At 45.4% G+C, this 25,220-nt stretch overlaps 2 protein-coding genes and 1 pseudogene across 9 annotated transcripts in view; all 3 read right to left on the reverse strand.

Annotated features, from left to right (window-relative positions):
* MBTPS1 (membrane bound transcription factor peptidase, site 1) overlaps window positions 1-8,366 on the reverse strand; it is a 45,165-nt gene extending 36,799 nt beyond the window's left edge. For 2 of the 7 annotated variants that reach the window (XM_042231505.1, XM_027977677.2), the window contains exons 1-2: window positions 8,265-8,366; window positions 3,548-3,634 (exon numbers count right to left, since the gene is read on the reverse strand). The gene's annotated coding sequence lies outside the window, so the exon portion shown is untranslated. Of the gene's footprint in view, window positions 1-3,547; window positions 3,635-7,449; window positions 7,545-7,741; window positions 8,134-8,255 lie in introns of those variants that run through there. The other 5 variants (XM_042231504.1, XM_060397879.1, XM_060397878.1 and 2 more) reach the window with 5 other exon arrangements.
* Window positions 8,367-10,641: 2,275 nt separating this feature from the next.
* Window positions 10,642-25,151, reverse strand: HSDL1 (hydroxysteroid dehydrogenase like 1). Of its 2 annotated transcripts, XM_027977679.3 has the most exons (6): window positions 25,076-25,151; window positions 21,184-21,238; window positions 15,041-15,266; window positions 13,929-14,374; window positions 13,491-13,718; window positions 10,642-12,821 (listed from the first exon to the last, which is right to left on the reverse strand). In XM_027977679.3, exons 3-6 carry the CDS (start codon window positions 15,258-15,260, stop codon window positions 12,723-12,725), a joined length of 993 nt encoding a protein of 330 aa, XP_027833480.1. In that variant the 5' UTR covers window positions 15,261-15,266; window positions 21,184-21,238; window positions 25,076-25,151; the 3' UTR covers window positions 10,642-12,722. The 2 variants fall into 2 exon arrangements, with proteins under 2 accessions (XP_027833480.1, XP_027833479.1); XM_027977678.3 differs by lacking the exon at window positions 21,184-21,238.
* LOC132657666 (craniofacial development protein 2-like) lies at window positions 15,273-21,175 on the reverse strand (annotated as a pseudogene).
* Window positions 25,152-25,220: the final 69 nt, after the last annotated feature.

Here is a 25,220-nt window from a genome sequence, read left to right on the forward strand (position 1 = left end):
GGTATGAAAGGACAGACAGTTGGTGAGGTAAAAGCTTTTGCCAGAGAAAAATGTGATTTGAGTATTAAATTGCATGTAAGCACAAATACCTTTCAAAACATCTGAATGGCAAAGAAAAGGGTAATTCTTCACAGTGAAGAACAGAGCAGCAGTTAAAAAACAAAAAACACAGGCTGTAGCACGTCCAGAAAAACATACTGCACAGATCACATCAGAAACAGAAATAACCCAGCAGAGGGAAAAAAGAGCAACGAGACAATCCTTCCTTCCACAGCTACTTGTTTCTAAGAAGAAAACATTTAGGACAAGGAGTCAGCCCCTTTTTGAGAGAGGTGTGTCAAGGTATTAATAAACCCATTCTTCCAGCAGAAACTGGTATCTGAGAACAACAAGGGGTTTGTGGTTTGTAGGACTATTCACGTGTGCTTCTATAGGAAAGCACTGATGAACAGAAAACAGTGATAAATACAGATAAGCAGTTGGAGTATCTAAACAATCTTTGCAATAATAATTAGTACATCCATCATTATAATAACAAATGATATGAAAAGCAGGCCTAACTCAAACTGGAAACCAAGGTTGGTGGAACAGTTAATCAGATAGAAATGAAATATTAAAAGCTATTTCCATAGCAACACGGAGAACAAGAGAATGTCAATCATATAAACAAAAACAACGACCAGAAGAGAAAGATGGAAGAAAAGCAACAGGGGACACCAAAAGCCACCCCAACCTGTTTTAGAGGAAGCCACGTGGGAGTGAGCCCCAAGTTTCTGTTCATATTTGGTCCTCACAGCAAGGAGGTATCACAGAATATAATTACCTGAAGCATACACCTGGCTCATTGTATTACACGTCAAAGACGAGAAAGCTAATCACAGTGATAAAGGCTCGCGTGATATAGGAAATGAACGTACAGTGAAAAAACAATTAAAAAAATAAAATACAAATAGAATGCTACAGAATCTATGACACATCTGGACTGGATACCACGCAAATATTAGTGAGCGTCACCAGTGAGCAAACGTTAGACTCAGTAAGTTGAGTTGCATCAACTTTCAGTAAACCTGTTCCAAAATAATTCACACACAGGTAACGACAATGAACTTAAAAGTCAGCCTGCAGGGAGAGAAGGCTGACGCTCTCTTACAACTGAGGCAGTGCCCACGCCATCACTGGGGGTGGCAAGGCCAGCCCCCAGCTACGGACCTCTGCAGCCCTGGCCTGTCTGCTTTAAAGATGCAGTGCCCTGCTCCTCCGTGGGGCTCTGGAGGCACCCCTCACCGTGTCCACGATGGCTCCTTCCACTCACTCCCCAGTGCAGTCCTGGAGAGCACGTTCCCCCGGCCAAGCAGACCATCTAGCAGCAAACACTCATGCAGCAACAAGCACAGGTAAGCACAGAGGAGGGAAACACAAACACCTACACAGACACACAGGGAAGGAAAAGCGCTTTTTATAAGACAACAGGCTGAGGACAAGAAGGCAGGTGTTGCTGGGAGAGCCTCAGCAGCCCAGCCTGTGTGGAGTGATGGAGATGGCGGTGGGGGCCGGGGTGGGGGGAGCCTGGCGAGGGGCGTCAGAATCTGAGTGAGGGGTCAGCAGCGACAGAAGACACTGATTCGGTCAAATAAATATTTTGTAGAGAATGGGAGGCACCTTTCTCACCGTCAGAGAAGGAAGTCTCAAACATGAAGGGAAACACTGGAATGAACCATGCAGGATGACAATGGAAACACTGGTGTGAATGCAAGGTTTGCAACACACAGATGTAGAAACACACACTCGCACCAACGTATGGACGTGTATCTCTTAGCTCTGTCTGCTCAAGGAAAGAGCACGGGGGCAGCAATATTCTCACAGGAGGGAGCCCCTCACCCCCACTAGTGCCCAGCACTGCTTTTCCAAACACTATACTCCACTGGAAGAAACCAGGCTCCTTAGAGGGCGAGTGAGTTTCAGGCTGGGCAAGGTAAAAAGAGACAAATCTGGAACACCTGTGGCAAAGAGGAAGAAGGGCTCCAGAACGGTGGGGAGGGTCACAGGGGCCCACTGGGATCTGAGCATCAAAGTAAACAGTGACAGTAACAGATCTTGACCCACTGAGGACAAAAGGAAAACACGAGTCCACCATGGCATTACACACAGAAGAGACACTGAAGTGCAAAGAGGATTAAGCTCTTCTCATGATCTCAGAATGTCTCCCAACAAAATCCTGAGTTACAAAAGGAAGTAGAGGAATGCTAGGATGGAGATGCTTCATCAAGTTAACCAGAGATGGGACAAACAGACCCGGGCCCACCAGGCAGACGTGGTGGAAGAGCCTGGCATCTCCTGAGGCGTTCCTGCCAAAGACACACAAGTTGAATCAGGTCATGAGGAAACATCAGGACCCAAACTGAAGGACATCTTTCAGAACAACTGGCCTACAACCTCCCTAAGTACTGAGGGAATGAAAACCAAGGAACTGCTGAGATTAGGCTCCAGACTGAAGGCAACTCAAGACTCTGAACTGGATCCCTTTGCTGTGAGGATGTTACTGTAACAAACAACTGGCAAAACCTGCATGGGACCAGCCTGTGATTAGATGGTGGGGGAGTATCATGACTAACTGCTGGACTCCGAAGGCTGCCGTGGTTATGGAAGAAGGCCCTTGCTCGCAGGAAATGCCCGCTAGAGTAACTGGGGATCAAGGGTATCAGGTCTGCAACTTACTTACAAATACAGAGAAAAAAGGGCTTGTACTATTCTTCCACCCTTTCTGAAATGGTAGAAATGGTTTCCAATATATACAAAGAAAAAAAAAAAAAGGCCCCATATTTAGTCTCAGCTGCTAGGACTGCCCTCAATGAATTTGCAAATGTAGGGGAGGTGTGGAGGCAACTTCAAGCCTAAGCCGCTTGCAGACTCAGTCTGTACCAACCGATGTATGCACAACCAGACCACGGACCTTGTCAAGCAGATTTACAGCCATCAACTGTCACACAGAACGACACCTGACATCCCAAGATACGTGCTGAGCTACTCAAAGAGAAACTGAAATAGTTCTCATTCTGAGGAATTAAGGAATTGAGATAGTGAACAACTGCTAGAATTAACCCCTGTGACTCTATAATTTACATCATACAAGTCAAGTAACATTTTGACAGACAAAACCGAGACAGCCAGATAAAATGAAATCAAGTTTAAGAATTCAACTTGAATACTTTCCTAGTTTGCTAGTGAATGTCAAAAACTCTTATGACCTTTAAGAGTGGAAACTTGTCAGTACGGGAATGTAAAAAACTTTTAGCCTGACAAATTCGGTAATAACAACAATGAACACATACCGAGCACTCAGCATGTGGCAGACACTATCCTATGTAATGTGCATGTATTAACGCACTTAATCCTTACAACAATCTGTCCCCACCCCACTTTCAACAAGAAAACTGAGGCCTAGGCTGGCTCAGCACTGCCTGGAGTCACCTGGCCTCTGAGTGGGGAAGCTGGGCTGGGAACGTGGGCGGTCTGGCTCCAGAGGCCACACTCTTAAGAGGAAGCTTACCTGGCTTTCCTGAAATCCACAGAAGTATGAATCTGAGAGCACACAATTTATTTTCAAGGCTTTTAACTGGGAAAAATCAGAGACCACCTAAAATGCAACAGAAAACTAGCTAAATAATTCATGTATATTATGGAATGCAATACAGCAATTTAAAATCAGGCTCCTTGGGAAGGCTGAATAACGGTTCCCAAACGATGTCCACATTCTTATCCGCAGAACTTATGAATGTTACTTTACATGGCTGAAAGGACTCATAACTAACAGGATGTTCTGAAGGCGAGAGCATCCTGGATGGTCCATCTGGGTCCAGCGTAACAAGAGTCTTTGTAAGAGGGAGTCAGGGGAGTGATGGTGGGAGCGTGAGGCTGAAGTGATACCAGGAGGAGGTCAGGCACCAAAGTCTGCAGGTGCCTCTGGATGCTGGAAAAGGAAGGGAAACACATGCTCCCTGGAACTTCCAGAAGGAATGAAGCTGACACCTTGACTTCAGCCCAGTGAGACTGATCTCAGACTACTGACCTCCAGAACTGCAAGACAACAAATCTGTGTTATTTTAAGCCAACAAGTGTGTAGAAATTTGTTACAGCAACCACAGGAAACTAACATATTTCCCAGAGAATATGGGGGAAGTGCTAATGAAATATTAAGTAAAACAGTTAATGTGATCCAAATTTTCATTTTTAAATATCTATCTATATGCACCAGGGAAAAAGATAACTTTGTGCAATAAAACTTGCACAGTCAAAATGTTAAAGATGTAATTTCAATTATGCACATAGCAGAGCTTAAAAGGGATCTGCATGTGTGTGTGCTAAAACACTTCAGTCATGTCTGACTCTCTGAGACCCCATGCGCTGTAGCCCACCAGGCTCCTCTGTCCATGGGATTCTCCAGGCAGAAATACTAGAGTGGGTTGCCATGTCCTCCTCCAGAAAAGGCACTTAAGGTTATGCTTTCAGCTAGTTCATTCTAAACAGATTTGCCATCTGTAACATCACTTACATATAGGGCCTGGTTAGGGTTGCCTCTGGATCCACTAACTATTGACTGGATTTAATTCCTATAAATTCTTTATGTAGAAGGCCTGGTTATTTTTCCATACAAAGGTACACCCTAAAAGATGGTATTTAACATTATGGATTTTCCGTAAGTATAATTATGTCTCTAATACAAGTACAATCAAAAAATACTTGACATTAAATACTAAATGTAAAATACAAAGCTCAAATAGCTCAAATAATACAACGCCAGGAATAAGATTCAATGGGACGTGGATAAGAGGGAGACCAAGTAGAGATGTATTACCTGGGCAGGCCAACAGTCAACATTCCTTACAGCCCAGAATCTTCTATTGTGCATTATAAAACAGTGTCACTAGGATTCTGATTCTGGGTATAGCTAAAGTACATACAAATTCGTTTCTTTGCAAATAATTAAAGAACACAAGTCAAGGAAATGACTTTTATCACCCAATAGTCATCTAATTAGGAAGATGTGCCTTGCTTTTTAATGACCCTTTACTGAAACAGATCCAGAGAAAATTGTTTAGGTCACAAAACAGTACCATTCAGTTCAATCAAAATTTGGCTGTAAAAATACCACTTCCATAACTAATTGCACACTTGACTGTATTACCATTGTTTAACAGGCTAACATTTGAGAGATGCCAGACCACAATATCTTAAAACAAAGGTGTATTCTTAAGCCTGATTGAACCATTCATTCTGGCACATTCAGCCATCAGTAGGTTTTGTAGGGGGAAATTCAGCCCTGCAAGTCAAGAGCACCAAAGTCCAGAGTCATGGTCCACACTGTTTTTATTGTCTGCTCTTTCACAGAGGCTGCTGCTGTCTCCTCACTCTCTTTACCCTCCCACCATCCAGGACCAGCCAGCCACACAGGAGGCTCGCACTTGCTGCATCTTAAACTCATTCCTTAACCTTAGGCAAAAAGACATCCTCGATATTAATAAACCAAGTGAACAGATTTCTGTATCAAGTCAAAACTAATTAGGCCACAGGGAGGAGGAAATCAGTCTCAAGCTGACTCAGACCATACACTGAGAGACCAAGGTCCATCGCCCATTCTTAATATTTCAAGTCATCAAGGGCTGGACTTGCCAAGTTCTTCCAACAAAATATATGCAGAATCTCAACTCTCTCCTGATGTAAAGGGGCAGATGCAAAATACACCCCCCCGCCCGACTCCACTTAAAGCACTGCACCAGGAGCCACATGCAGTCTCCTGGGCCTGCAGCCTCTAGTTACTCTGGCACTGTGGCTGCCACACAAAGGAAAGAGACAGCAGGCGGGACAAGAACCATCTCCCACCAGACTGACAGACAAGGTAATCACACATGAGAAGGACGCGAAGAGGATGATCAAACCTCCTGACTCTTCAGAAGGGAGCCTGCAACATCCCATGGGGTCCAAGGAGCTTCTAAGGCTCTGCAAGCACGAGACTAGAAACGCTTTCTTTACAGACCAACCAATTCCTGATTATAAGAGTACTTGGGGAGCACAAGGGAGTTAGCTTAGGGCCAGGGTCCCACCTGGCCAAACCAGGTGTCCCCCTCCCCACCTCTAACAAAAAGGGCTCTAGCCATCTGCTTCATACATGGCAACAAAAAACATTATCTGAAAGAAGAGTCCTGCATGAATGGATAAACAAAATGTGTTACGTGCAGAGTGGACTATTAGTGTCCCGTAAAAAGGAATGAAGTATTGAGGGAAAGGGTAAACTAGGAGTTTAGGATTATCAGATATACAACACTATATATGGGGGCTTCCCTGATGGCTCAGATGGTAAAGAACCTGCCTGCAAGGCAGGAGACACGGGGCAGGAGACCCGGGTTCAATCCCTGGGTCAGGAAGATCCCTCGGAGAAGGAACAGCAACCCACTCCAGTACTCTTGTCTGGAGAATTCTAAGCAAAGAGTCAAAGGGGTTGTAAAGATAAACAAGGACATACTGTACTGCCAGGGGCCAGCGTGAGGAACTCCGCCCATGGCACTGTACAGCATGAGCTTCCTAGGTGGCACAACTAGTTAAGAACCTGCCTCCCAATGCAGGAGCTGTGAAGAAACATGGGCTTGATCCCTGGGTCAGGAAGATGTCCTGAAGGAGGGCATGGCAATCTGCTCCAGTACTCTTGCCTGGAGAATCCTGTGGACAGAGGAGCCTGGCAGGCTACAGTTCACAGTCACACAGAGTCAGACACGACTTAAGCAACTTAGCACTGTATAGCACAGAGAACTATATTCAATATCTTGTGATAACCTAGAATGGGAAAGACTCTGAAAAAGAATGTACATATGCAAAAATCAATCACTTTTGCTGGGCACCTGAAACTAATACAAGGTTGTAAAGCAATTAAACTTCAATTAAAAAAAAAAAAGAATGGCACACAGGGTACAAATTACATGAAGTTTAAAAATAGTATGAAAAACAAAGGAAGCCAGACACAATACTCACATATAACCCCATCTACATACACAAAACATTCAAAAAAGACAAATCTAAGGAGACAGTAAATTAGTGGTCACCTGGAGCGGGAGTTAGAAATGGTCACTGACTGCAAATGGGCACTATGGAGGATCTTTTGGGGGATGGAAGAAATGTTCTAAAACTGGATTATGATGATTGCACAACTGCAAATTTACAGGGAAAAAAAGCTGAGTAAGCACACTTAAAAACAGTAATTTTAACCTTAATAAAGCGCTCACGTTAAAAAAAGTGTGTGTGTGTATATACATATATATATATATATATATATATGGGTGTGTGTGTGTGTAAAATGGGTGTTGCAGATTAAAAGTTGGTGGGAAAAAAAATCACTGTTCTCCAAACCCCTCATTTTTATACTTAGGCAAACTGAAACCTTGAAGCGAGAGCGCTACTTACCAGCAGTCAAGACTAAAGGGCCAAAGGAAATGAAATTCTCCAGTTCAACTCCGAGACCTTAGGCCACTCTCTTACTTGGAAGTGTCCTTCGGAATCTAAAGTAAATATTTAACTTAATCTGCATAGGCAAATAGGCCAAAAGTCTCAAGGGCGCTAACCCAGACAAGGGGAAAACATCTTAAATGAACGTAAAGGAGACGGTGTACAACAGTCTTAGGCAGCACGTGAAGCTCCTACGGGTCTGAGAGTCAACCAGAACCTCCCCGCCCCAAATAACCGACGAGGTTCTTACCCCGCATTTATAAAAACCAGACTCGGAAGGGGCAGGAATCGAGGTCCCTTAAGATCCCACAGCAGGCTCCCATCTGGGAAGCAGACCGAGAACCGCGGTCTGTTCCGAGGATGAGGGCCCGGACCAAGCACACGGTGTGACTCCGTCAAAGTTCACTTCAGATAAAGGAAGCGGGGAAGTTGAGCGACCACCGTGGCGTGTCAACGCGCAAAGAGGGCCAGGCGGGGAACCCGGCCGGCAGTCCGGCCGGGGCGAGCGGCGGGACGGCGCGGCTCCCGCGGGCAGGCAAGCGGCGCACCCGCACGTCTCCACCGCTCGTCCTCCCCGCGCCCCCCCACCGCCGCCCCCGTACCGCCCGGTTCGCGCCCGCGCGGCTCCAGGGGCGCAGAGAGGCCCCGCCGCCGCCGCCCCCGCCCCAACAGACCCCCGCCCTCGGGGCCTCGAGCGCGGCAAGCAAGCCAGAGCGCGCAGGCGACAGGTAGGGAGGGCCGGCGGCTCAGAGGAGCGGACTTGCCTGACGTACCTGCGGCCGCCTCAGGCTCGGGTCTGCTGGGCCCGGGATAACGGCGCCTCCGCCGCAAACACGCCTCGGGTCTCCATTCGGGGCTGTTTACTCCCAACTCTCGCGAGACTGCGTGATTGGGGCGGGGACACCGACGGCCCGGAACGCCGGACCCCGCCGACCGTGCGTGCCCTGCGTGCGCGCGCTGGACGCCGAGGTCCCGGGGCGGGGGGCACCCTGGCCGGGAGGAAGGGTGGAGGTCTCGCGACGTTTGCGGCCCTGGGGCAGAGGCGGGGTCAGGGTGCTGGGACTCGGCTCCAGTCGGGAGAAAGGACGATTGGAGTGGGCGGGTGGGGGATTCACTAGAGCTCAGGAAACCTGTATGGCCCCGGAGCGGGCGCAGCCTTTCGGAGGACAGCCGTGGCAGAACAGCCACTGAACGTTCATATTCATCCAGTGCTCTCCTCCTGGGGCCTGTAGAGCCAGGTGCGGCGGCGCTCGCCCTGCAAACCTCTACCCGTTTAACCCTCGCTGCAGCTCGGATACAGGCGAGTCGAGTGCTTACTCAAGGCCGGAGGGTGCGAGTACTCACCAGACTCCCACCCTGACAGGCGAGACCCCGGCCTGAAGTCCGGTCTGCTCTACTCTTAACCTCTCCCAGCGTCGCCTGGACGAGGGACACCAAGCGGTGACGCGTTCTGAACAAAGATCAATGTATTAAACTCCCTAAAAGTGCGCCCCCCCCCCAATTGTCTGGGTGATTGAGATACTAAAATCACCCACTTAATGTCTTAAGTGTTGAGCTGATCCACACTAGACATAGGGCACAACTAGGGGATGGAAAGGCTTTGCAGGTGGCAGCAGTGGTAAAGAATCTGCCTGCCAATGCAGGAGACGCAAGTTCGCTCCCTGGATAGGGAAGATTCCCTGGAAAAGGAAATGACAACCTTGCCAGGAAAATTCCATAGACAGATGAGCCTTGAGGGCTACAGTTCATGGAGTTGTAAAACAGTCGGACACGACTGAGCTGGCACGCAAGGAGGACTGAAAGCCTGTTTTAGGTCATGCTGATGACAAATGATGTGCTGTGTCCTGAGATAAAGCTGCATCGTTTGACCTTTCCACAGCACCTGGATAATGCCCCAATATTAGAAACCACAGCACTGCATATTCCTTTTAACAATATTTAACCAAACTGATATAGCAGAGAAACAGAATCACCTACTAGCTTTTTATGATCTTAGGCAAGTTGTACCTCGGCTCTCTGGAACTCAACTTCCTCACCCAAAGGAGATATGAATACCTCCCTCAAAGGATGAAGGTTAAATGAAGCATACACATACAGACTTTGACACACAACATATTCAATAAATGTGGTTGTACTCGACCAACCCACACCTGATCAGTTCTTCCCCACCTCCTGAGATCACATCAGTGTTAGGAACTTTCAGAGAATTCCTGACTCTTGTATTTGTAAATCCAGAGCACTCCCCTCCTACCAGACCACATAAGGGACTTGATCTTAAAATTAACTGCTGTTCTAATCAGGGTTCTTTTAACAGCCCTTTAAGTCCCTGCCATTGAATACAAAGCCCCACTGTTAGAACAGAGGTAGGTTAGTGAATTGCAAACATCCTTGTCCTGTGACACTGAAGGGGAGGAGAACTTTGCAGCTCCTGAGAGCCCTAAAAACTGCAGGGGGCCTGGGCCATGACAGGAGGTGGCCTGGAAATTTACCAAGGGGGCCTGAGCACCCCAGAATCCTGGTCTACCGGTTTTCAACCACTCCAGGTTCTGGTAACTCCCTAAACTAACACTTCATGTGTATAATAAAGCATTTGTAATCCCATGGGAAGGTAAATCTTTATTTAACCTGAATGCTATTTTAAAGAGTAACAGTCCAGAGACACAGAAAGAAAGACTGATTTTGGAGTGTACACAGTGTCAAGACTTGAGATGCCATTTAACCCAAATGTGCCAAGATTTTAAGTAACTGAGGTGAAAGCAAAACAAAGCAAGATTCCTCAGAAGAGCTGTCTCTACTCACTGTCTCCCTTTTTCTTCCCCGTCCTTGAACTTGCTACCTTTCATCCCCACCACTCAAAGAAAAATGGATCATGGCAAAACCACCAGTGATCTCTTTATCACCCATGTCAAGGAACAAAAATCGGCCTTTATCTTACTCAACCTATCAGGAGAATGAGAGCAAAAAAATCAACTCTGTAGTTTCAAGACTTGTGAGACATACGGCTATGCATGATTTTCTAACTGATTTATCAGCTTTTAATGAATTAGCGTCACAGGTGTTCAGAGATTAATTTTTTATAATTTTAAAATGTGTTTCTATGGGGGGGGGGAATGTTTCTCTCTTTCCAAACATATGGACCAATACCTCTTCTAAAGGAAGCAGAAGCAACTGCTTTTATTGTTAAATTTTCAGGTCATAGGTTGTTTCAAAGGTTTATTTCCCACATCCTTAATAAGAAACCCCAGCTACAGTGGTCTAATTATGACTCTCAAATGAGCGCTGGGAAAGATGAACCTAAGGAAGATTCTTGGTTTTCATCTTTCATGAACTTTGCACCAATCAGTATATTTACATACGTCCTGCCAAGAGAATTTTAAAACATCACTGACATGGTTTACTTAGTCTCATCATGTAACAATGATCCAACATCTAATCTATAAGACACTGCTGTACCACACATCACCTTAAATATAAATATGGTATTTTTACATCACATCGCTGCTTATTATATGTCAAAGTTCAAGTCAATGTGGCATGAAGTCAAGTTTTCTCTAGTCTTAATGACCATCAATTAACTGTCAGGTGGGGAAACGCCAAATATGACAAAGGCTTCCAGCTAACGCCATCAAAGTCATCACTTCCGTGTAGAATCACTGGAATGTGACTTCCCGCACTGCAGTTCTTCCTCTTGTGAGATGAAGACCTGATCTGTAGATGGAAGAGCTTCTGAATTTAACCTCTGATCCTGAGTTCAAGTCAGGTCTGGAAATACTAAGGCAATGTCACTGGCAAAACTGTGGGCATAAAATAAAAGCATGCTCAGGCCTCCTCATAATAGATATCAGCTCAGGAGTAAGCGATTCCATAAAAGTCCTGATTTCAATTAACTGGTTTCTGCATCAGCGCTGCAATATTAAACTCTGGATCTCAAATGTGCACATACTGTCATATTCGTCTAGTGATGTACAATTGTCAAAGCACTAGGTATGTGGTTCTCAAAAATGTTTGGCTTCATAAGACCTGAACCAAAAAGACTACACAGTAGGTTTCAGTACAAACCCATATAGTGGTGGTTATTGGGCATTAATTATCTTCACACCAATTAAAGTGTTCACTATAACATACAAATTTGTAACACGAATCAAGAATGAGCTTCTGATTTCAAGAGATACAGTATGTCTTTTCACACACGTAATTTGTCCATATTTTAACTATTATTCTATAAATACTTGATATTTATACCATTAATGCTACTGGGATGGAATAATATTACACAGAAAAGTGTTTCACAACCAGGTATAAGAAGTTCTAGAGGGCTAAACTTCAGTTATAAAATGGGTCATAGGCTGAGAAGTCACTACTTATCCACAGTAACTATAAATCAAGAGATGACTGAGGGTCAGTCATCACATGTCCAAATCTATGAATGAATGAATTCCTTAGTAGATTAAAAAAAAAAAAAACAGAACATTGTTAGGTGATATTATATATGGCAAACCTATAGCACAAAATTAGGCGGCCTTGTTTAGTATGAAAAATAATAATGTAGAATTTTAATACCCCTTTGGGTGCTACATTAAGACATCTTGACGAGAAATCTTTTTTAAAGTAAACTACCAATAAATAAAGTTGCCCGGATGTACACAACATATGTACACACATGGTTCTCTAATTATCATTTGAAGAGCAGCATTTCATATACAGAGAGCCAAACGACTAAAGCTACACAGTATAATACAGGTTTCCACTAATCATACCAGCAATCTTACCTAGAAAATAACACTTTTCAATAGTCTTTCCTGATGGACATTTGAAAACCAATGCTATAATTCATCTACTGACATTGATAATTTCCCTTAAGAAACATGTGAGACTATAAGAGCTGGCAAGTTATATCATATTTCAGTATCGTATTACTGGAGCTCCTAGAACAACATAAATCACACAACTTCTGAAAAGTTTGAAAAACAAAAGCACACATCACATTTTAGGTTTCCTCCGTCAGTTCTCGTGCCACAGTGGTATTCACTCTGTGCTCTCTGTGCGGCCCTGAAGGCTTTCCCACAGCACTCTTAAAAGGTTTATGTTTGTTTTGCAAAGGATGAGTCAAGAGTATGCTAAATAATCAGTCGTGAAAAAAAAATGCAGAAGATAAATTCCATGTATCCCTCCAAATGTAGAATACTGCAGGCTCCCACGAGTTGGTCAAACTTCCCAACCATCATCCGGCTTCAAGCTTTGCAGGATAAGGCCTCCTTACGCAAAGAACGGTTGAGAATATTTGCTCCCCACACCCAGAGCCATTCAGGCATATACTGTGCGAAAAGAAACTAAAGATGAAAGAGAAAAGGATTACAAGGTTAGAATCCAAAGTCATCGACAACAAATTGCACAGATCAGCAATGATTTAAGCCAACAAACATCACCAATCACCTTAAATACAAAAGAGGAAAATAACCTTAGGTGATGCTGCATTGAGTACCCGCTTTTGCACAAGACCCTATGCTAGACTCTCTGGGGAACAGAAATGGGATCACCGCCCACCCACCCCTTCCTCTAAGTAGGCAGGACAGACCTACATGCAGTGATACGATTCCATCTTTACTCAGTGTGATATGAATAGCAAATCATGTAGGTAAGAATTCCAAATCATCCCAGGAATAAAAGGCAGGTCAAAGAGCAAAATGCATCCATGGTCAGTACTGTGAGAGAGAACTGGGGTTTGAGGGGCAGGGTGGAGCTTACTCTACTGACATTAAAACAGCAAAATTTCCTCTTCTAGATGTCATGCAGCTGGAACTTTCGAATGTTCTTAACATAATAAATCCACAGAAAAGAATTCAGTGACTGAACTGGAATGACTGAGATGTGAGAATCAAAATTTACGATCCTCATCTTCCAGCATCAGGTTTCAATCAGATTCCCATGTATCTATCATTTGGAAAGGTTTAGGATGCCTTAACCTTAATTATGAGAGCTGAGCACACACGGCTGGTTACCTGGATGGAATGGGACCAGTATCCTGTGGTCCTTTTTGAAATGCCGAGGGTGGAAACAGCATGATGTGCATACACTTTTGGGGAAGGCACCAACCATGGGCACTTGTGCAGAAAGCTGCCAGGGGTGGCCACATTGGTAGCCACGTAGAATGGGATTAAACTCTGTACAAAGATTCCTTTGGAAGCATATTCATACTGCAATGCTCTGCTGAAGTGGTCTAAATAAGCCTGTTAAATAAAACAGGAGAGGGAAGACTGATTTTGTTGGGAACTCGAAAGAAATGAAGAGAGAAAAAAAAGACTTATGGTCATTTTGGGGAAAAAATACAACACAAGCAAACATGAGCTGCTGACACAGAACTCAACACACTAGACCAAACCACTGTGATAAATGTTTTCCTACATGATGACTTCACTTTCCTCCTGAGAGCGGCTTACCTTAGACGCTGAGAATGCCGCCAGCTGGGGGGTGGGTTTGCAGCAGGAGCCGGAGGAGATGGTGACGATGGCGCCCTTCTTCCTCTCCACCATCCCTGGCAACACAATGTGGACCATGAGGCTGGCCGCGGCGATGTTCACGTTGACGATGTCCCAGAGCGTGTCCTCAGAGACCTGCGTGAAGTACTGCGGATAGGGGTAGAACACACCCACGTTATTCACCAGGATGCCAATGTCTCTGTCCTGCAAGGCTTCCCGGATCATGTCGTAAATCTCGCGGCCGCTGCTGAAGTCCGCGACTATGATGTCAGTCTCCACTTTGTAGGTGTCAGCTATGTCTTTAGCGACCATCTGCAGCTTCTCTTGGTTCCGGCTGATCAGGACGATGTTGAGCCCACGGCTGGCCAGCTCCTCTGCATAGGCCCTTCCGATCCCGTCCGTGGCACCTACAGGACAAGCCGGCAAAGGGAGCAAACTCATTTCACGGTGCGACCCTTAAAATGGACTTTAAATACCCCAGGTCTGGGTTTAATCAGAGGATTCACACTAGAAATAAGCTCGCTTCTGTGAGTAATCAGTCAAGCACAAGGTGGAAACTGTAATACAAACGACACAAGCTAATCAAATGCTCGCCCAGACACTCTGACAGGTAGAGGAAGCACTGCTTTACGTTTGCCAAGGTGACGGTGAGACACAGTGGGAGACTGTTCTCAAAGCCTCGTCTGGTCTCTGTGAGTGTCAGAAGGTACTTTCCTAGGAAACAATGGTAAATGAAAATGAAATTTAAAAGAAGAGAAGCATTTCTGAAAGTGGTACCAGTTTGTAAGGACACTTTCAAAACCGAGAGCAAGAAGGAAAAGCAAGCAGCAGGAAGGCAAGGCTGGATGGGGAACAAGAGGCGACAGAAGGACAAACACAGGGACACACCTTCCAAGATGAGCGGTGAGAAAGGTGCACATAATCGTAACAGAGGAAGTTTTATTTCTTTATCCCATGAAAACATGATTAAATTCAGTAAGTCCCTGAATGAAGCATCCACCTTAAAACACAGATCAAATGCGAGAGATGACTTCGTTTTTAAATCAGGCAAGAACTGAAATCTCATCTCTTACCACTCACGACCGCCCATCTTCCATACTGCTTGATCAAGTCCGCTCTGCTCACCAGGCGCGGGATGAAATGCAGCCTGATGAGGCTGTAGAAGTCACAGACGACGGTGATGCTTTTTCTGGCCGTGTACCAGGCTCCAACCAAGGCGAGGGCTTCCATGTAGCAGTTGCAGGACCTGGCGATTTCCCTGTACAAGAGGTAGAAGCTGTCGACGGCAGCCATGGCGGCCTGCAGGGGCAGAGAGCAAGAGAGGTTGTCTCTGCTTAGTAACTGAAAGGAACACACACAGTTTGGGTGAAGAAGGATGTTTGAGACATGAGGGCCTGACAATTTTGCATTCAAATAACAGTAACTGTTCAAATGCATGTAGCCCGTGGATCCAGCCAATTTATGATATCATTACTTAACGTCTTGCAGCTTACAAAGTTCTTTCCATCCAAGAAGATTAGTCAACATGATTATCAAGAGTTACCAAATTCCTACTAAACTTCAGGCACTGAGCTAAATGTTATGGATACGACAATAAACACAATATGCTCTGAGCCCTAAGGAGTTCCCAGCCCAGCTTAGTGACAGGCACAGACTTTTTAATCCACATAACAGCTGAGAGTAACGTTTATTTCTTTTATTGAATTTATTTATGCAAAACCGGCAAGCACAGAGGACCTACTATCCCTGTAAAGACAAAGTATGAAAAATAGAGGCACTATTAGGACATAGCCTCGGCCTCAAAGGGGGCTTCCTGGTCACTCAGACAGTACAGAAACTGCCTGCAATTCAGGAGACCAGGGTTCAATCCTTGGATCAGAAAGATCCCCTGGACAAGAGAATGGCTACCCACTCCAGTGTGCTTGGCTGGAAAATCCCAGATAAAGGAGCCTGGTGGGCTACAGTCCACAGGGTCTCAGAGAGTCAGACTGGACTGAGCGACTAACACTTCGGCCTCAAAGACCTTACAACTCACTTTGAGACAAAACTATGCTCTAATTCTCTTTAATGTAAATTGTATTATGTATAAATAATGTTCATAAATGTACATTTTAAAAAGAGATACTCCCCAAACCTGAAGACATGGTTTTCTGAAATGACAGTGGCTAAGCACGCTTCATCTGGCTGGCATCACTGGCACACCGTCATCCTTGCCTGGCCCCTTGTGTTCGGGGAGAGAAAATCCCAATGTGACTCTTGTAGTATCCACACAGCAAGCATCTTTACCTGCCATGTACTGGGATGGACGCTAAGGTTTCAAAGATGAAGCAAACAACTGCTTAGGAGGAGAGACTGACACCTAACAAAACAACTTAAAACGCCATATGAACTGGTGTGTATGTGTGTGCACCTGCAATCAGAGAGGCAGAGGAAGGCCGGGCACGACCAAGGCTGATAAACTTCCTTCTAGACCAGACCAGGGGAGTCACCAAGGCCTGAGCCAACCACGTGCTCTCAGTGAGGGTCAGTTCAGTTCAGTTGCTCAGTCGTGTCCGACTCTTTGCGACCCCATGAATCGCAGCAGGCCAGACCTCCCTGTCCATCACCAACTCCCGGAGTTCACTCAGACTCACGTCCATTGAGTCAGTGATGCCATCCAGCCATCTCATCCTCTGTTGTCCCCTTCTCCTCCTGCCCCCAATCCCTCCCAGCATCAAAGTCTTTTCCAATGAGTCAACTCTTCACATGAGGTGGCCAAAGTACTGGAGTTTCAGCTTTACCATCATTCCTTCCAAAGAAATCCCAGGGCTAATCTCCTTCAGAATGGACTGCTTGGATCTCCTTGCAGTCCAAGGGACTCTCAAGAGTCTTCTCTAACACCACAGTTCAAAAGCATCAATTCTTCGGCGCTCAGTCTTCTTCACAGCCCAACTCTCACATCCATATATGACCACTGGGAAACCATAGCCTTGACTAGGTGGACCTTAGTTGGCAAAGTAACGTCTCTGCTTTTGAATATACTATCTAGGTTGCTCATAACTTTTCTTCCAAGGAGTAAGCATCTTTTAATTTCATGGCTGCAGTCACCATCTGCAGTGATTTTGGAGCCCAAAAAGATAAAGTCTGACACTGTTTCCACTGTTTCCCCATCTATTTCCCATGAAGTGATGGGACCGGATGCCATGATCTTCTTTTTCTGAATGTTGAGCTTTAAGCCAACTTTTTCACTCTCCTCTTTCACTTTCATCAAGAGGCTTTTTAGTTCCTCTTCACTTTCTGCCATAAGGGTGGTGTCATCTGCATATCTGAGGTTATTGATACTTCTCCCAGCAATCTTGATTCCAGCTCTTGTTTCTTCCAATCCAGCATTTCTCATGATGTACTCTGCATAAAAGTTAAATAAGCAGGGTGACAATATACAGCCTTGACGTACTCCTTTTCCTATTTGGAACCAGTCTGTTGTTTCACGTCCAGTTCTAACTGTTGCTTCCTGACCTGCATACAGATTTCTCAAGGGGCAGGTCAGGTGGTTTGATATTCCCATCTCTCTCAGAATTTTCCACAGTTTACTGTGATCCACAAAGTCAAAGGCTTTGGCATAGTCAATAAAGCAGAAATAGATGTTTTTCTGGAACTCTTGCTTTTTCCATGATCCAGCAGATATTGGCAATTTGATCTCTGGTTCCTCTGCCTTTTCGAAAACCAGCTTGAACATCAAGAAGTTCACGGTTCACGTATTACTGAAGCCTGGCTTAGAGAACTTTGGGCATTACTTTACTAGCATGTGAGATGAGTGCAATTGTGTGGTAGTTTGAGCATTCTTTGGCATTGCCTTTCTTTGGAATTGGAATGAAAATGGACCTTTTCCAGTCCTGTGGCCACTGCTGAGTTTCCCAAATTTGCTGGCATATTGAGCGCAGCACTTTCACAGCATCATCTTTCAGGATTTGAAAGAGCTCAACTGGAATTCCATCACCTCCACTAGCTTTGTTTGTAGTGATGCTTTCTAAGGCCCACTTGACTTCACATTCCAAGATGTCTGGCTCTAGATTAGTGATCATACCATCGTGATTATCTGGGTCATCAAGATCTTTTTTGTACAGTTCTTCTGTGTATTCTTGCCACCTCTTCTTAATATCTTCTGCTTCTGTTAGGTCCACACCATTTCTGTCCTTTATCGAGCCCATCTTTGCATGAAATGTTCCCTTTGTATCTCTAGTTTTCTTGAAGAGATCTCTAGTCTTTCCCATTCTGTTGTTTTCCTCTATTTCTTTGCACTGATTGCTGAGGAAGGCTTTCTTATCTCTTCTTGCTATTCTTTGGAACTCTGCATTTAGATGCTTATATCTTTCCTTTTCGCCTCTCTTCTTTTCACAGCTATTTGTAAGGCCTCCCCAGACAGCCATTTTGCTTTTTTGCATTTCTTTTCCACGGGGATGGTCTTGATCCCTGTCTCCTGTACAATGTCATGAACCTCATTCCATAGTTCATCAGGCACTCTATCTATCAGAGTCCCTTAAATCTATTTCTCACTTCCACTGTATAATCATAAGGGATTTGATTTAGATCATACCTGAATGGTCTAGTGGTTTTCCCTACTTTCTTCAATTTAAGTCTGAATTTGGTAATAAGGAGTTCATGATCTGAGCCACAGTCAGCTCCTGGTCTTGTTTTTGCTGACTGTATAGAGCTTCTCCATCTTTGGCTGCAAAGAATATAATCAATCTGATTTTGGTGTTGACCATCTGGTGATATCCATGTGTAGAGTCTTCTCTTATGTTGTTGGAAGAGGGTGTTTGCTATAACCAGTGCATTTTCTTGGCAAAACTCTATTAGTCTTTGCCCTGCTTCATTCCACATTCCAAGGCCAAATTTACCTGTTACTCCAGGTGTTTCTTGACTTCCTACTTTTGCATTCCAGTCCCCTATAATGAAAAGGACATCTTTTTGGGGTGTTAGTTCTAAAAGGTCTTGTAGGTCTTCATAGAACCATTCAACTTCAGCTTCTTCAGCGTTACTGGTTGGGGCATAGACTTGGATTACCGTGATATTGAATGGTTTGCCTTGGAAATGAACAGAGATCATTCTGTCGTTTTTGAGACTGCATCCAAGTACTGCATTTCGGACTCTTTTGTTGACCATGATGGCTACTCCATTTCTTCTGAGGGATTCCTGCCCACAGTAGTAGATATAATGGTCATCTGAGTTAAAGTCACCCATTCCAGTCCATTTTAGTTCGCTGATTCCTAGAATGTTGACATCACTCTTGCCATTTCTTGTTTGACCACTTCCAATTTGCCTTGATTCATGGACCTGACATTCCACGTTCCTATGCAATATTGCTCTTTACAGCATCAGACCTTGCTTCTATCACCAGTCACATCCACAGCTAGGTACTGTTTTTGCTTTGGCTCCATCCCTTCATTCTTTCTGGAGTTATTTCTCCACTGATCTCCAGTAGCATATTGGGCACCTACTGACCTGGGGAGTTCCTCTTTCAGTATCCTATCATTTTGCCTTTTCATACTGTTCATGGGGTTCTCAAGGCAAGAATACTGAGGTGGTTTGCCATTCCCTTCTCCAGTGGACCACATTTCAAAAAGATCAGAACAGACCACAATTAAACTACAGGGAGCTCAGATATGCACAAGCACAAGGGTATATAGCATTTATTAATATTATGTAAGAGAACATAGATTTAAGCCAAAAACAAAATTTATATAAAATTTCTGGAAGTGGCCTCTCTTATAGAAATCTGTATAGAAAAAAACTAAGGTTTTTTCTGAAACTAAGAAAAAAAATCCCTGACAGTAGCAGCAAAAATTGGCATAAGCTTAAGGAAGAACAAGTGAATTCCCTCCCACTCCACCGCAATGCAATCTGAGCTCAACCAAGGTCTGCAGAGTGAAGAAAACAAATTAACCTCTGGAATGGAACACTCTGTAAGAATGACACCACACTGGTTAACAGGCGCATGAAATAACAAGAAACTACTGAATGTAAATACGTGTGTGTGTTGAGTATGCATATGAATGTGTAGGCCAAATTACAGACCAACAGAACATACTAAAGAAATATGATAAAAAACTGAAGAAACAGGCAGTAGGATTCCTAAATGCCCCACTGTCCTGTGCTGTGCTTAGTTGCTCAGTTGTGTCCAACACTTTGTGACCCTATGGACTGCAGCCCACCAGGCTCCTCTGTCCATGGGATTTCCCAGGCAAGAATACTGGAATGGGTTGTCATTCCCTCTTCCAAGGGATCTTCCCAACCCAGGGATCGAATCCACTACTCCCACACTGGCACGCAGATTCTTTACCACTGAGCCACCAGGGAAACCCTCAGGGTCACAGTCCTCCACCTCAAAGGCATCCCCTCTTTGCATACTACGCACGAGCACCTCTCAAAGCTTCCAGATGCTCGTGATGAGGCAGTGACAGGTCACCTCCCCAACGGTCCCCTGCCACATCCTGGCAGTACAGAGCCACATCCTGGGGGGCAGGTGCTGGCTGGGAAGGCCCCTCACAGTCACACTAGCTGCTTCCCGGGACAGAGCTGATTCAAGATTCCCAGAGAAGTGACCGAAAACACAAGCTCCTTACAATGAAGAACACAGAAACTGAGACTCCGAGTCCAACACCCTAAGGTGGGAGTTCCTGAAATAACGCTTTTATAGTGGACACGTGCCATCTGTCACACTTACTCAAAGAGCAGGCCATGAGGAAAGTAAATGCAAAACATGATACTTGTATGCACAGTGCTTTTTGAACAAAATGTAATAAAGTTAGAAATAATACAACCATAAGCAAAAAACAAACAAACAAACAAACTAGATACTTGGAACATTAAATCTATTCTTCAAAATAACAGGTGGATATATGTCTAAGATGTTACAACAATGTTTTTAGTAAAACACTGGACGCCACATATCAAGGTCTAATAGATTGGAGCCAAAGAAATACTTGTGGGGAAAAATGCACGGCAGGCGTGTCTGTAATAAGATTCCAGCTAAAAGGAGGTCACATGTGCCTTGGGGAATGACCTCACCTCAAGGGGAAGCTGTGTAAAGGGAACTTCAACCCCTCCTTGAACACCATTTTTCTCAAGAATGTGAGACGGAAAAAGTCCAGAAAAGATGCCTGACTATGACCGAGTCCTCAGTCTTTCTGCCCAAGTCATTCTCCCCAGTCATTCTCCACCTGCAGTCTCCTCTTACCTCCTGTGCCAGCTCTGGGCCTCCAGGAGCTGCTCTGCCTTCTCTTCAGGACAAGCTGCAAGCAAAAACAAACAGCAAATGCCTTTCCCTCACAGCTCAGCTGGGAAAACGTAACAAAAAAATTAAACCAAAGGTTTTAAAAGTTAAAAAAAGTAAAAATTCATGTGCCATGAATTCCAAACAGGCATTGATGCTGAAGCTCCAATACTTTGGCCACCTGAGGCAAAGAGCCAACTCATTGGCAAAGACCCTGACGCTGAGAAAGACTGAGAGCAGGAGGAGAAGGGGACGACAGAGGTTGAGATGGTTGGATGGCATCACCAACTCAATGGGCATAAGACTGAGCAAACTCCAGGAGATGGTGAAGGACAGGGAAGGCTGGCGTGCTGCAGTCCATGGGGTTGCAGAGTCAGACACGACTGAGCGACTAAACAACAATTGAAGAAAATTGGAAAGATGTACACCAAAGTTGTCTATTATGCACAGCTCAAAGAATAAAAAACACTCACGGGGCCACAGGACTCCACAAATCAAATCAGAGTCTCAGAAGGCCCAATGCCTCCTCCCTGGTCACATCCCCTTCCGCCACCCTTGGGGTAATCAGTCTCCCAAGTTCTGATGTAATCATTCACTTGCTCTCTTCTTTCTTTGGTAAATAGTTGTATACCACCCTACCACAGATTCTGAAATAACAGTACTCCGTTTTGTCTGGTTTTCCCCTTACATAAGGAATCAAGCCCATGTATCCTTTGGTGACTCGTATCCTTTGGTGACTCGTTCCTCTCACTCAGGGCTGTTTTCCAGACCCAGGCACACTTCTGCAGCCACAGGCCATAAACTCTCACTGCTGCACCGTCTCATGGCACAGACACAATTCGCATGTCCGGTCTACTGCTGATGGGTTGTTCTTGTTGGTTTTGACTTTACAACTATGAACAGCGCTGCTGTCAACGTTCTTGTGCATACACCAAGAGTTTCTCAAAGGGACAGGCCTAAGAATCGAATTGCTGGGCCACAGGGCATCCGTGTGTTCAACCAGATGCTGCCAAAGCAGCTGAGCCACTTTACACGCCCACCAGCAGCAAGTGTGAGCCCATGCTGCCTCCTCTCAATGGCTGGCAACATCCAACAGTTCACTTCCTGCCAAAGGCTGCCTGTGAAATGGGACCTCACCATCGTCTGCACTGGCATTCCCTGACTGTTAATAAGGCTGGCACTCCCTTCTGATGTTTCTGTGCTGTTTGTGTTTTCTTATCTATGAAATGACTGTTTCTAGCTTTTGATCTTACTTCTTTTCAAATCAACTTTTAAAAAATTTTAATTTTTAAAAATTGTATTTCTTTATTTTGGCTGAGCCACACAGCATGCTGGATCAAACCCAAGCCCCCTGCACTGGACATACAGAGTCTTAACCACTGCACCACCAGGAGAGTCCCCTTGTGACCTTCTTTCTATTGCGTTGTCTTTTTTTTCTTTCAGAGCTTTAAGTATTCTTTCTACATTCTAGATACTAGTCCTCTGTATGCTTTCTCTCTTTATATAACTGCTTTTGATGAAATGAATGTCTTAGTATCAACATCAACATAGTCCAATTTATCAATCTTTTTCCCGCTTGGGTTATGCTTGTTACGTCTCATTTCAGATATCCCATCTTAGCCCCAGGTCAGAAAGATATTTTTCCATATTATTTTCCAGTTTTTTTTTTTTTACAATTCTGCTTTTCAGATGCAAGTCTTTAATCCACCTGTGGCCTTGTGATGGTGTGAGGTTGGGGTCGCATCCATCTCTACTGTTCCTCCCCAGACCCTAGCATGGTGCTAGGTACACAGTATTTATTTAACAAATAGAAGCAAATAATGCCTTGTGTTCAAAGCTCAAATTTCACTCAGGTAGAAATAACTTGAGAAGCTTCTCCAACTTTGCATCAGCACTTTGATGGAGCTGTTATTGGTGTATCATGACTTTTTGGAGTTTCCTTACCTCCCTGTGCCAAGTTTCAGTAAGCCGCTAACATAAACTACATGGAGAGAGTCAAAACATGGGCCTTCTTGTCTGAGATCCAATACCCCTCAGTTTCAGGTCTCCACTTGTGCAATGGGAATTAAAACTATAACAGCATCCACTCCTGGGTACAGACCCAAGATAACCGGTATGGCTAAAAAGTGGAAACCACCCAAGCGTCCAACAACAGATGAACGCACAAACAAATGTGGTCTCTCCACATGATCAATATTATTCAGCAATGTAAAGAACAAAGTATGGATACATGTGATGATATGGACAACTCTCGAGAAGAGTATGCTGAGCCAAAGAAGCCAGACACAAAAGGCCACTCGTTATATGACTCCAGGTACGGGAAATGTCCAGAAAAGGCAAATCCAGAGACAGAAAGGAGAGGAGGGCTGCCACAAGGCGGGAGGATGGGAAACAGGGAGTGACTGCCAATGGGGTGGGATTTCCTTGGGGAATGATGGGAATGTTCTGGAATTAAACAGTGGTGATGGTCGTGGACAGTGAACATGCTACTATGAACAGCACACGTTTAAATGGCTAAAATGGTGAATTGTTATGTGACTTTTATTTCAAAAAAAAATCTGCTTTAAAAAAACAATTTGAAAAAAAAATAAATAAATAAATAAATAAACAATTTGTTGAGCTCTATCTATGTCTGTGGAATATTACTATAGTGATCACAAACACGGACTCAGAAAACAGACATCCTGGATTTGAACCCAGGCTCCCCATGTAAGAGCTGTGTGTCTTGGGTGAAGTTGCTTCATTACTTCACGGAGCGTTCCTTATATCACCTGCAAATATAGGGCTAATATTTCCTTCCTAAGATTATAATGAAAATTAAATCAGATCATACATATGAAGCACTCAGAGCCTGGGAACATCAGCACTCAATAAACCTTGGCTATCAGCCACTGTAATTTAATGTTCAGTAATGTTAGTTATTGTCTATTTGCAGCGCTCAGGGTTAAAATCTGGCTTTCTGCAAAAGACTCCACTAAGTGCTTTCTTCCTATCATGGTACTTCTCTCATCAACGCTTCCAGGCAGAGTTGTAATCATGCCCAGTTTACAGACATGGAAACTGAGGCTTACCGAGGTAAAGTGGCACAAGCAGGACTCTGCAGCTAAGAAGTGGGCGGTGGGAATTTAGATCAAGGTCTGTTAAAGTCCAGAGGCCTGCCTGGTGAACCCCACTCTGAGACCCCCAGGCGGGCATCCTGCTGACATCACCGAGCGGGCCGCTGGGTTGGGCTTCACCGGGCTGCACATTCTTTCGGAACAGCGACAGCCTCCCTGGTCCCCATAACCCTTCCCCTCCAGCACCTGGCAGGGCCCAACAAACCACGGCCGCTGGAGAGCTGGTGGGGCCCTTTCTCAAAGAGCGGCCTTATTCTGAATTACTTCTCATTCAGAACAAAGACGAAGACAACAAACCCCACTCAGACCGAGTCCCTTTGGAAACGAGAATAAAGAAGCACAAATGGGTGCCTTTCAGGGACTCGTGGGCAGCACCCGGGTCACGTCCGGGAAAGAGATGGGCCCGCGCTCGGGGTGGGTGGGGCCCCAGGTAGGCCGGGTCCCGGGGGAGGGGCGGGCCCAGAAGACGGGCTCCTCATGGGGTGCAACGCCCGGATGGAGTTGGGGAAGAGGCGCTCCGGGTGGACAGGCCAGGAAGGAGGGGTGCTGGGGGCGGGAGTCCCAGGGAAGGGAGGGACGACAGGGCCCGAGGGTCCCGGGGCTCTCGGCAAGGAGGGCACTGGTCCCAGGGGGCGTGGTGGGGCGCAGAGCGAGCAGCCGGGCAGAAGCTCCGCCGGGCGCCGAGAGAACCTAGGAAGGTCTGGGACCCGGGGATGCGCGGGGGCGGGGGGGCGCGGTACCTGCAGAGACGGTGCGGCCTCGAAGCTGGTCCCGCCAAAGACGCGCGGCCGCCGCCCCCGTCACCGCCGCCGCAGCAGCTCCCCGGGCCGCGCCCCCACGTGACCCGCGCACGCGCCGGGGGCGTGGCCGTTGCTGGACCCGCCC

This window comes from Ovis aries, chromosome 14, assembly GCF_016772045.2.
Source record: "Ovis aries strain OAR_USU_Benz2616 breed Rambouillet chromosome 14, ARS-UI_Ramb_v3.0, whole genome shotgun sequence".
NCBI classification, from domain to species: domain Eukaryota; kingdom Metazoa; phylum Chordata; class Mammalia; order Artiodactyla; family Bovidae; genus Ovis; species Ovis aries.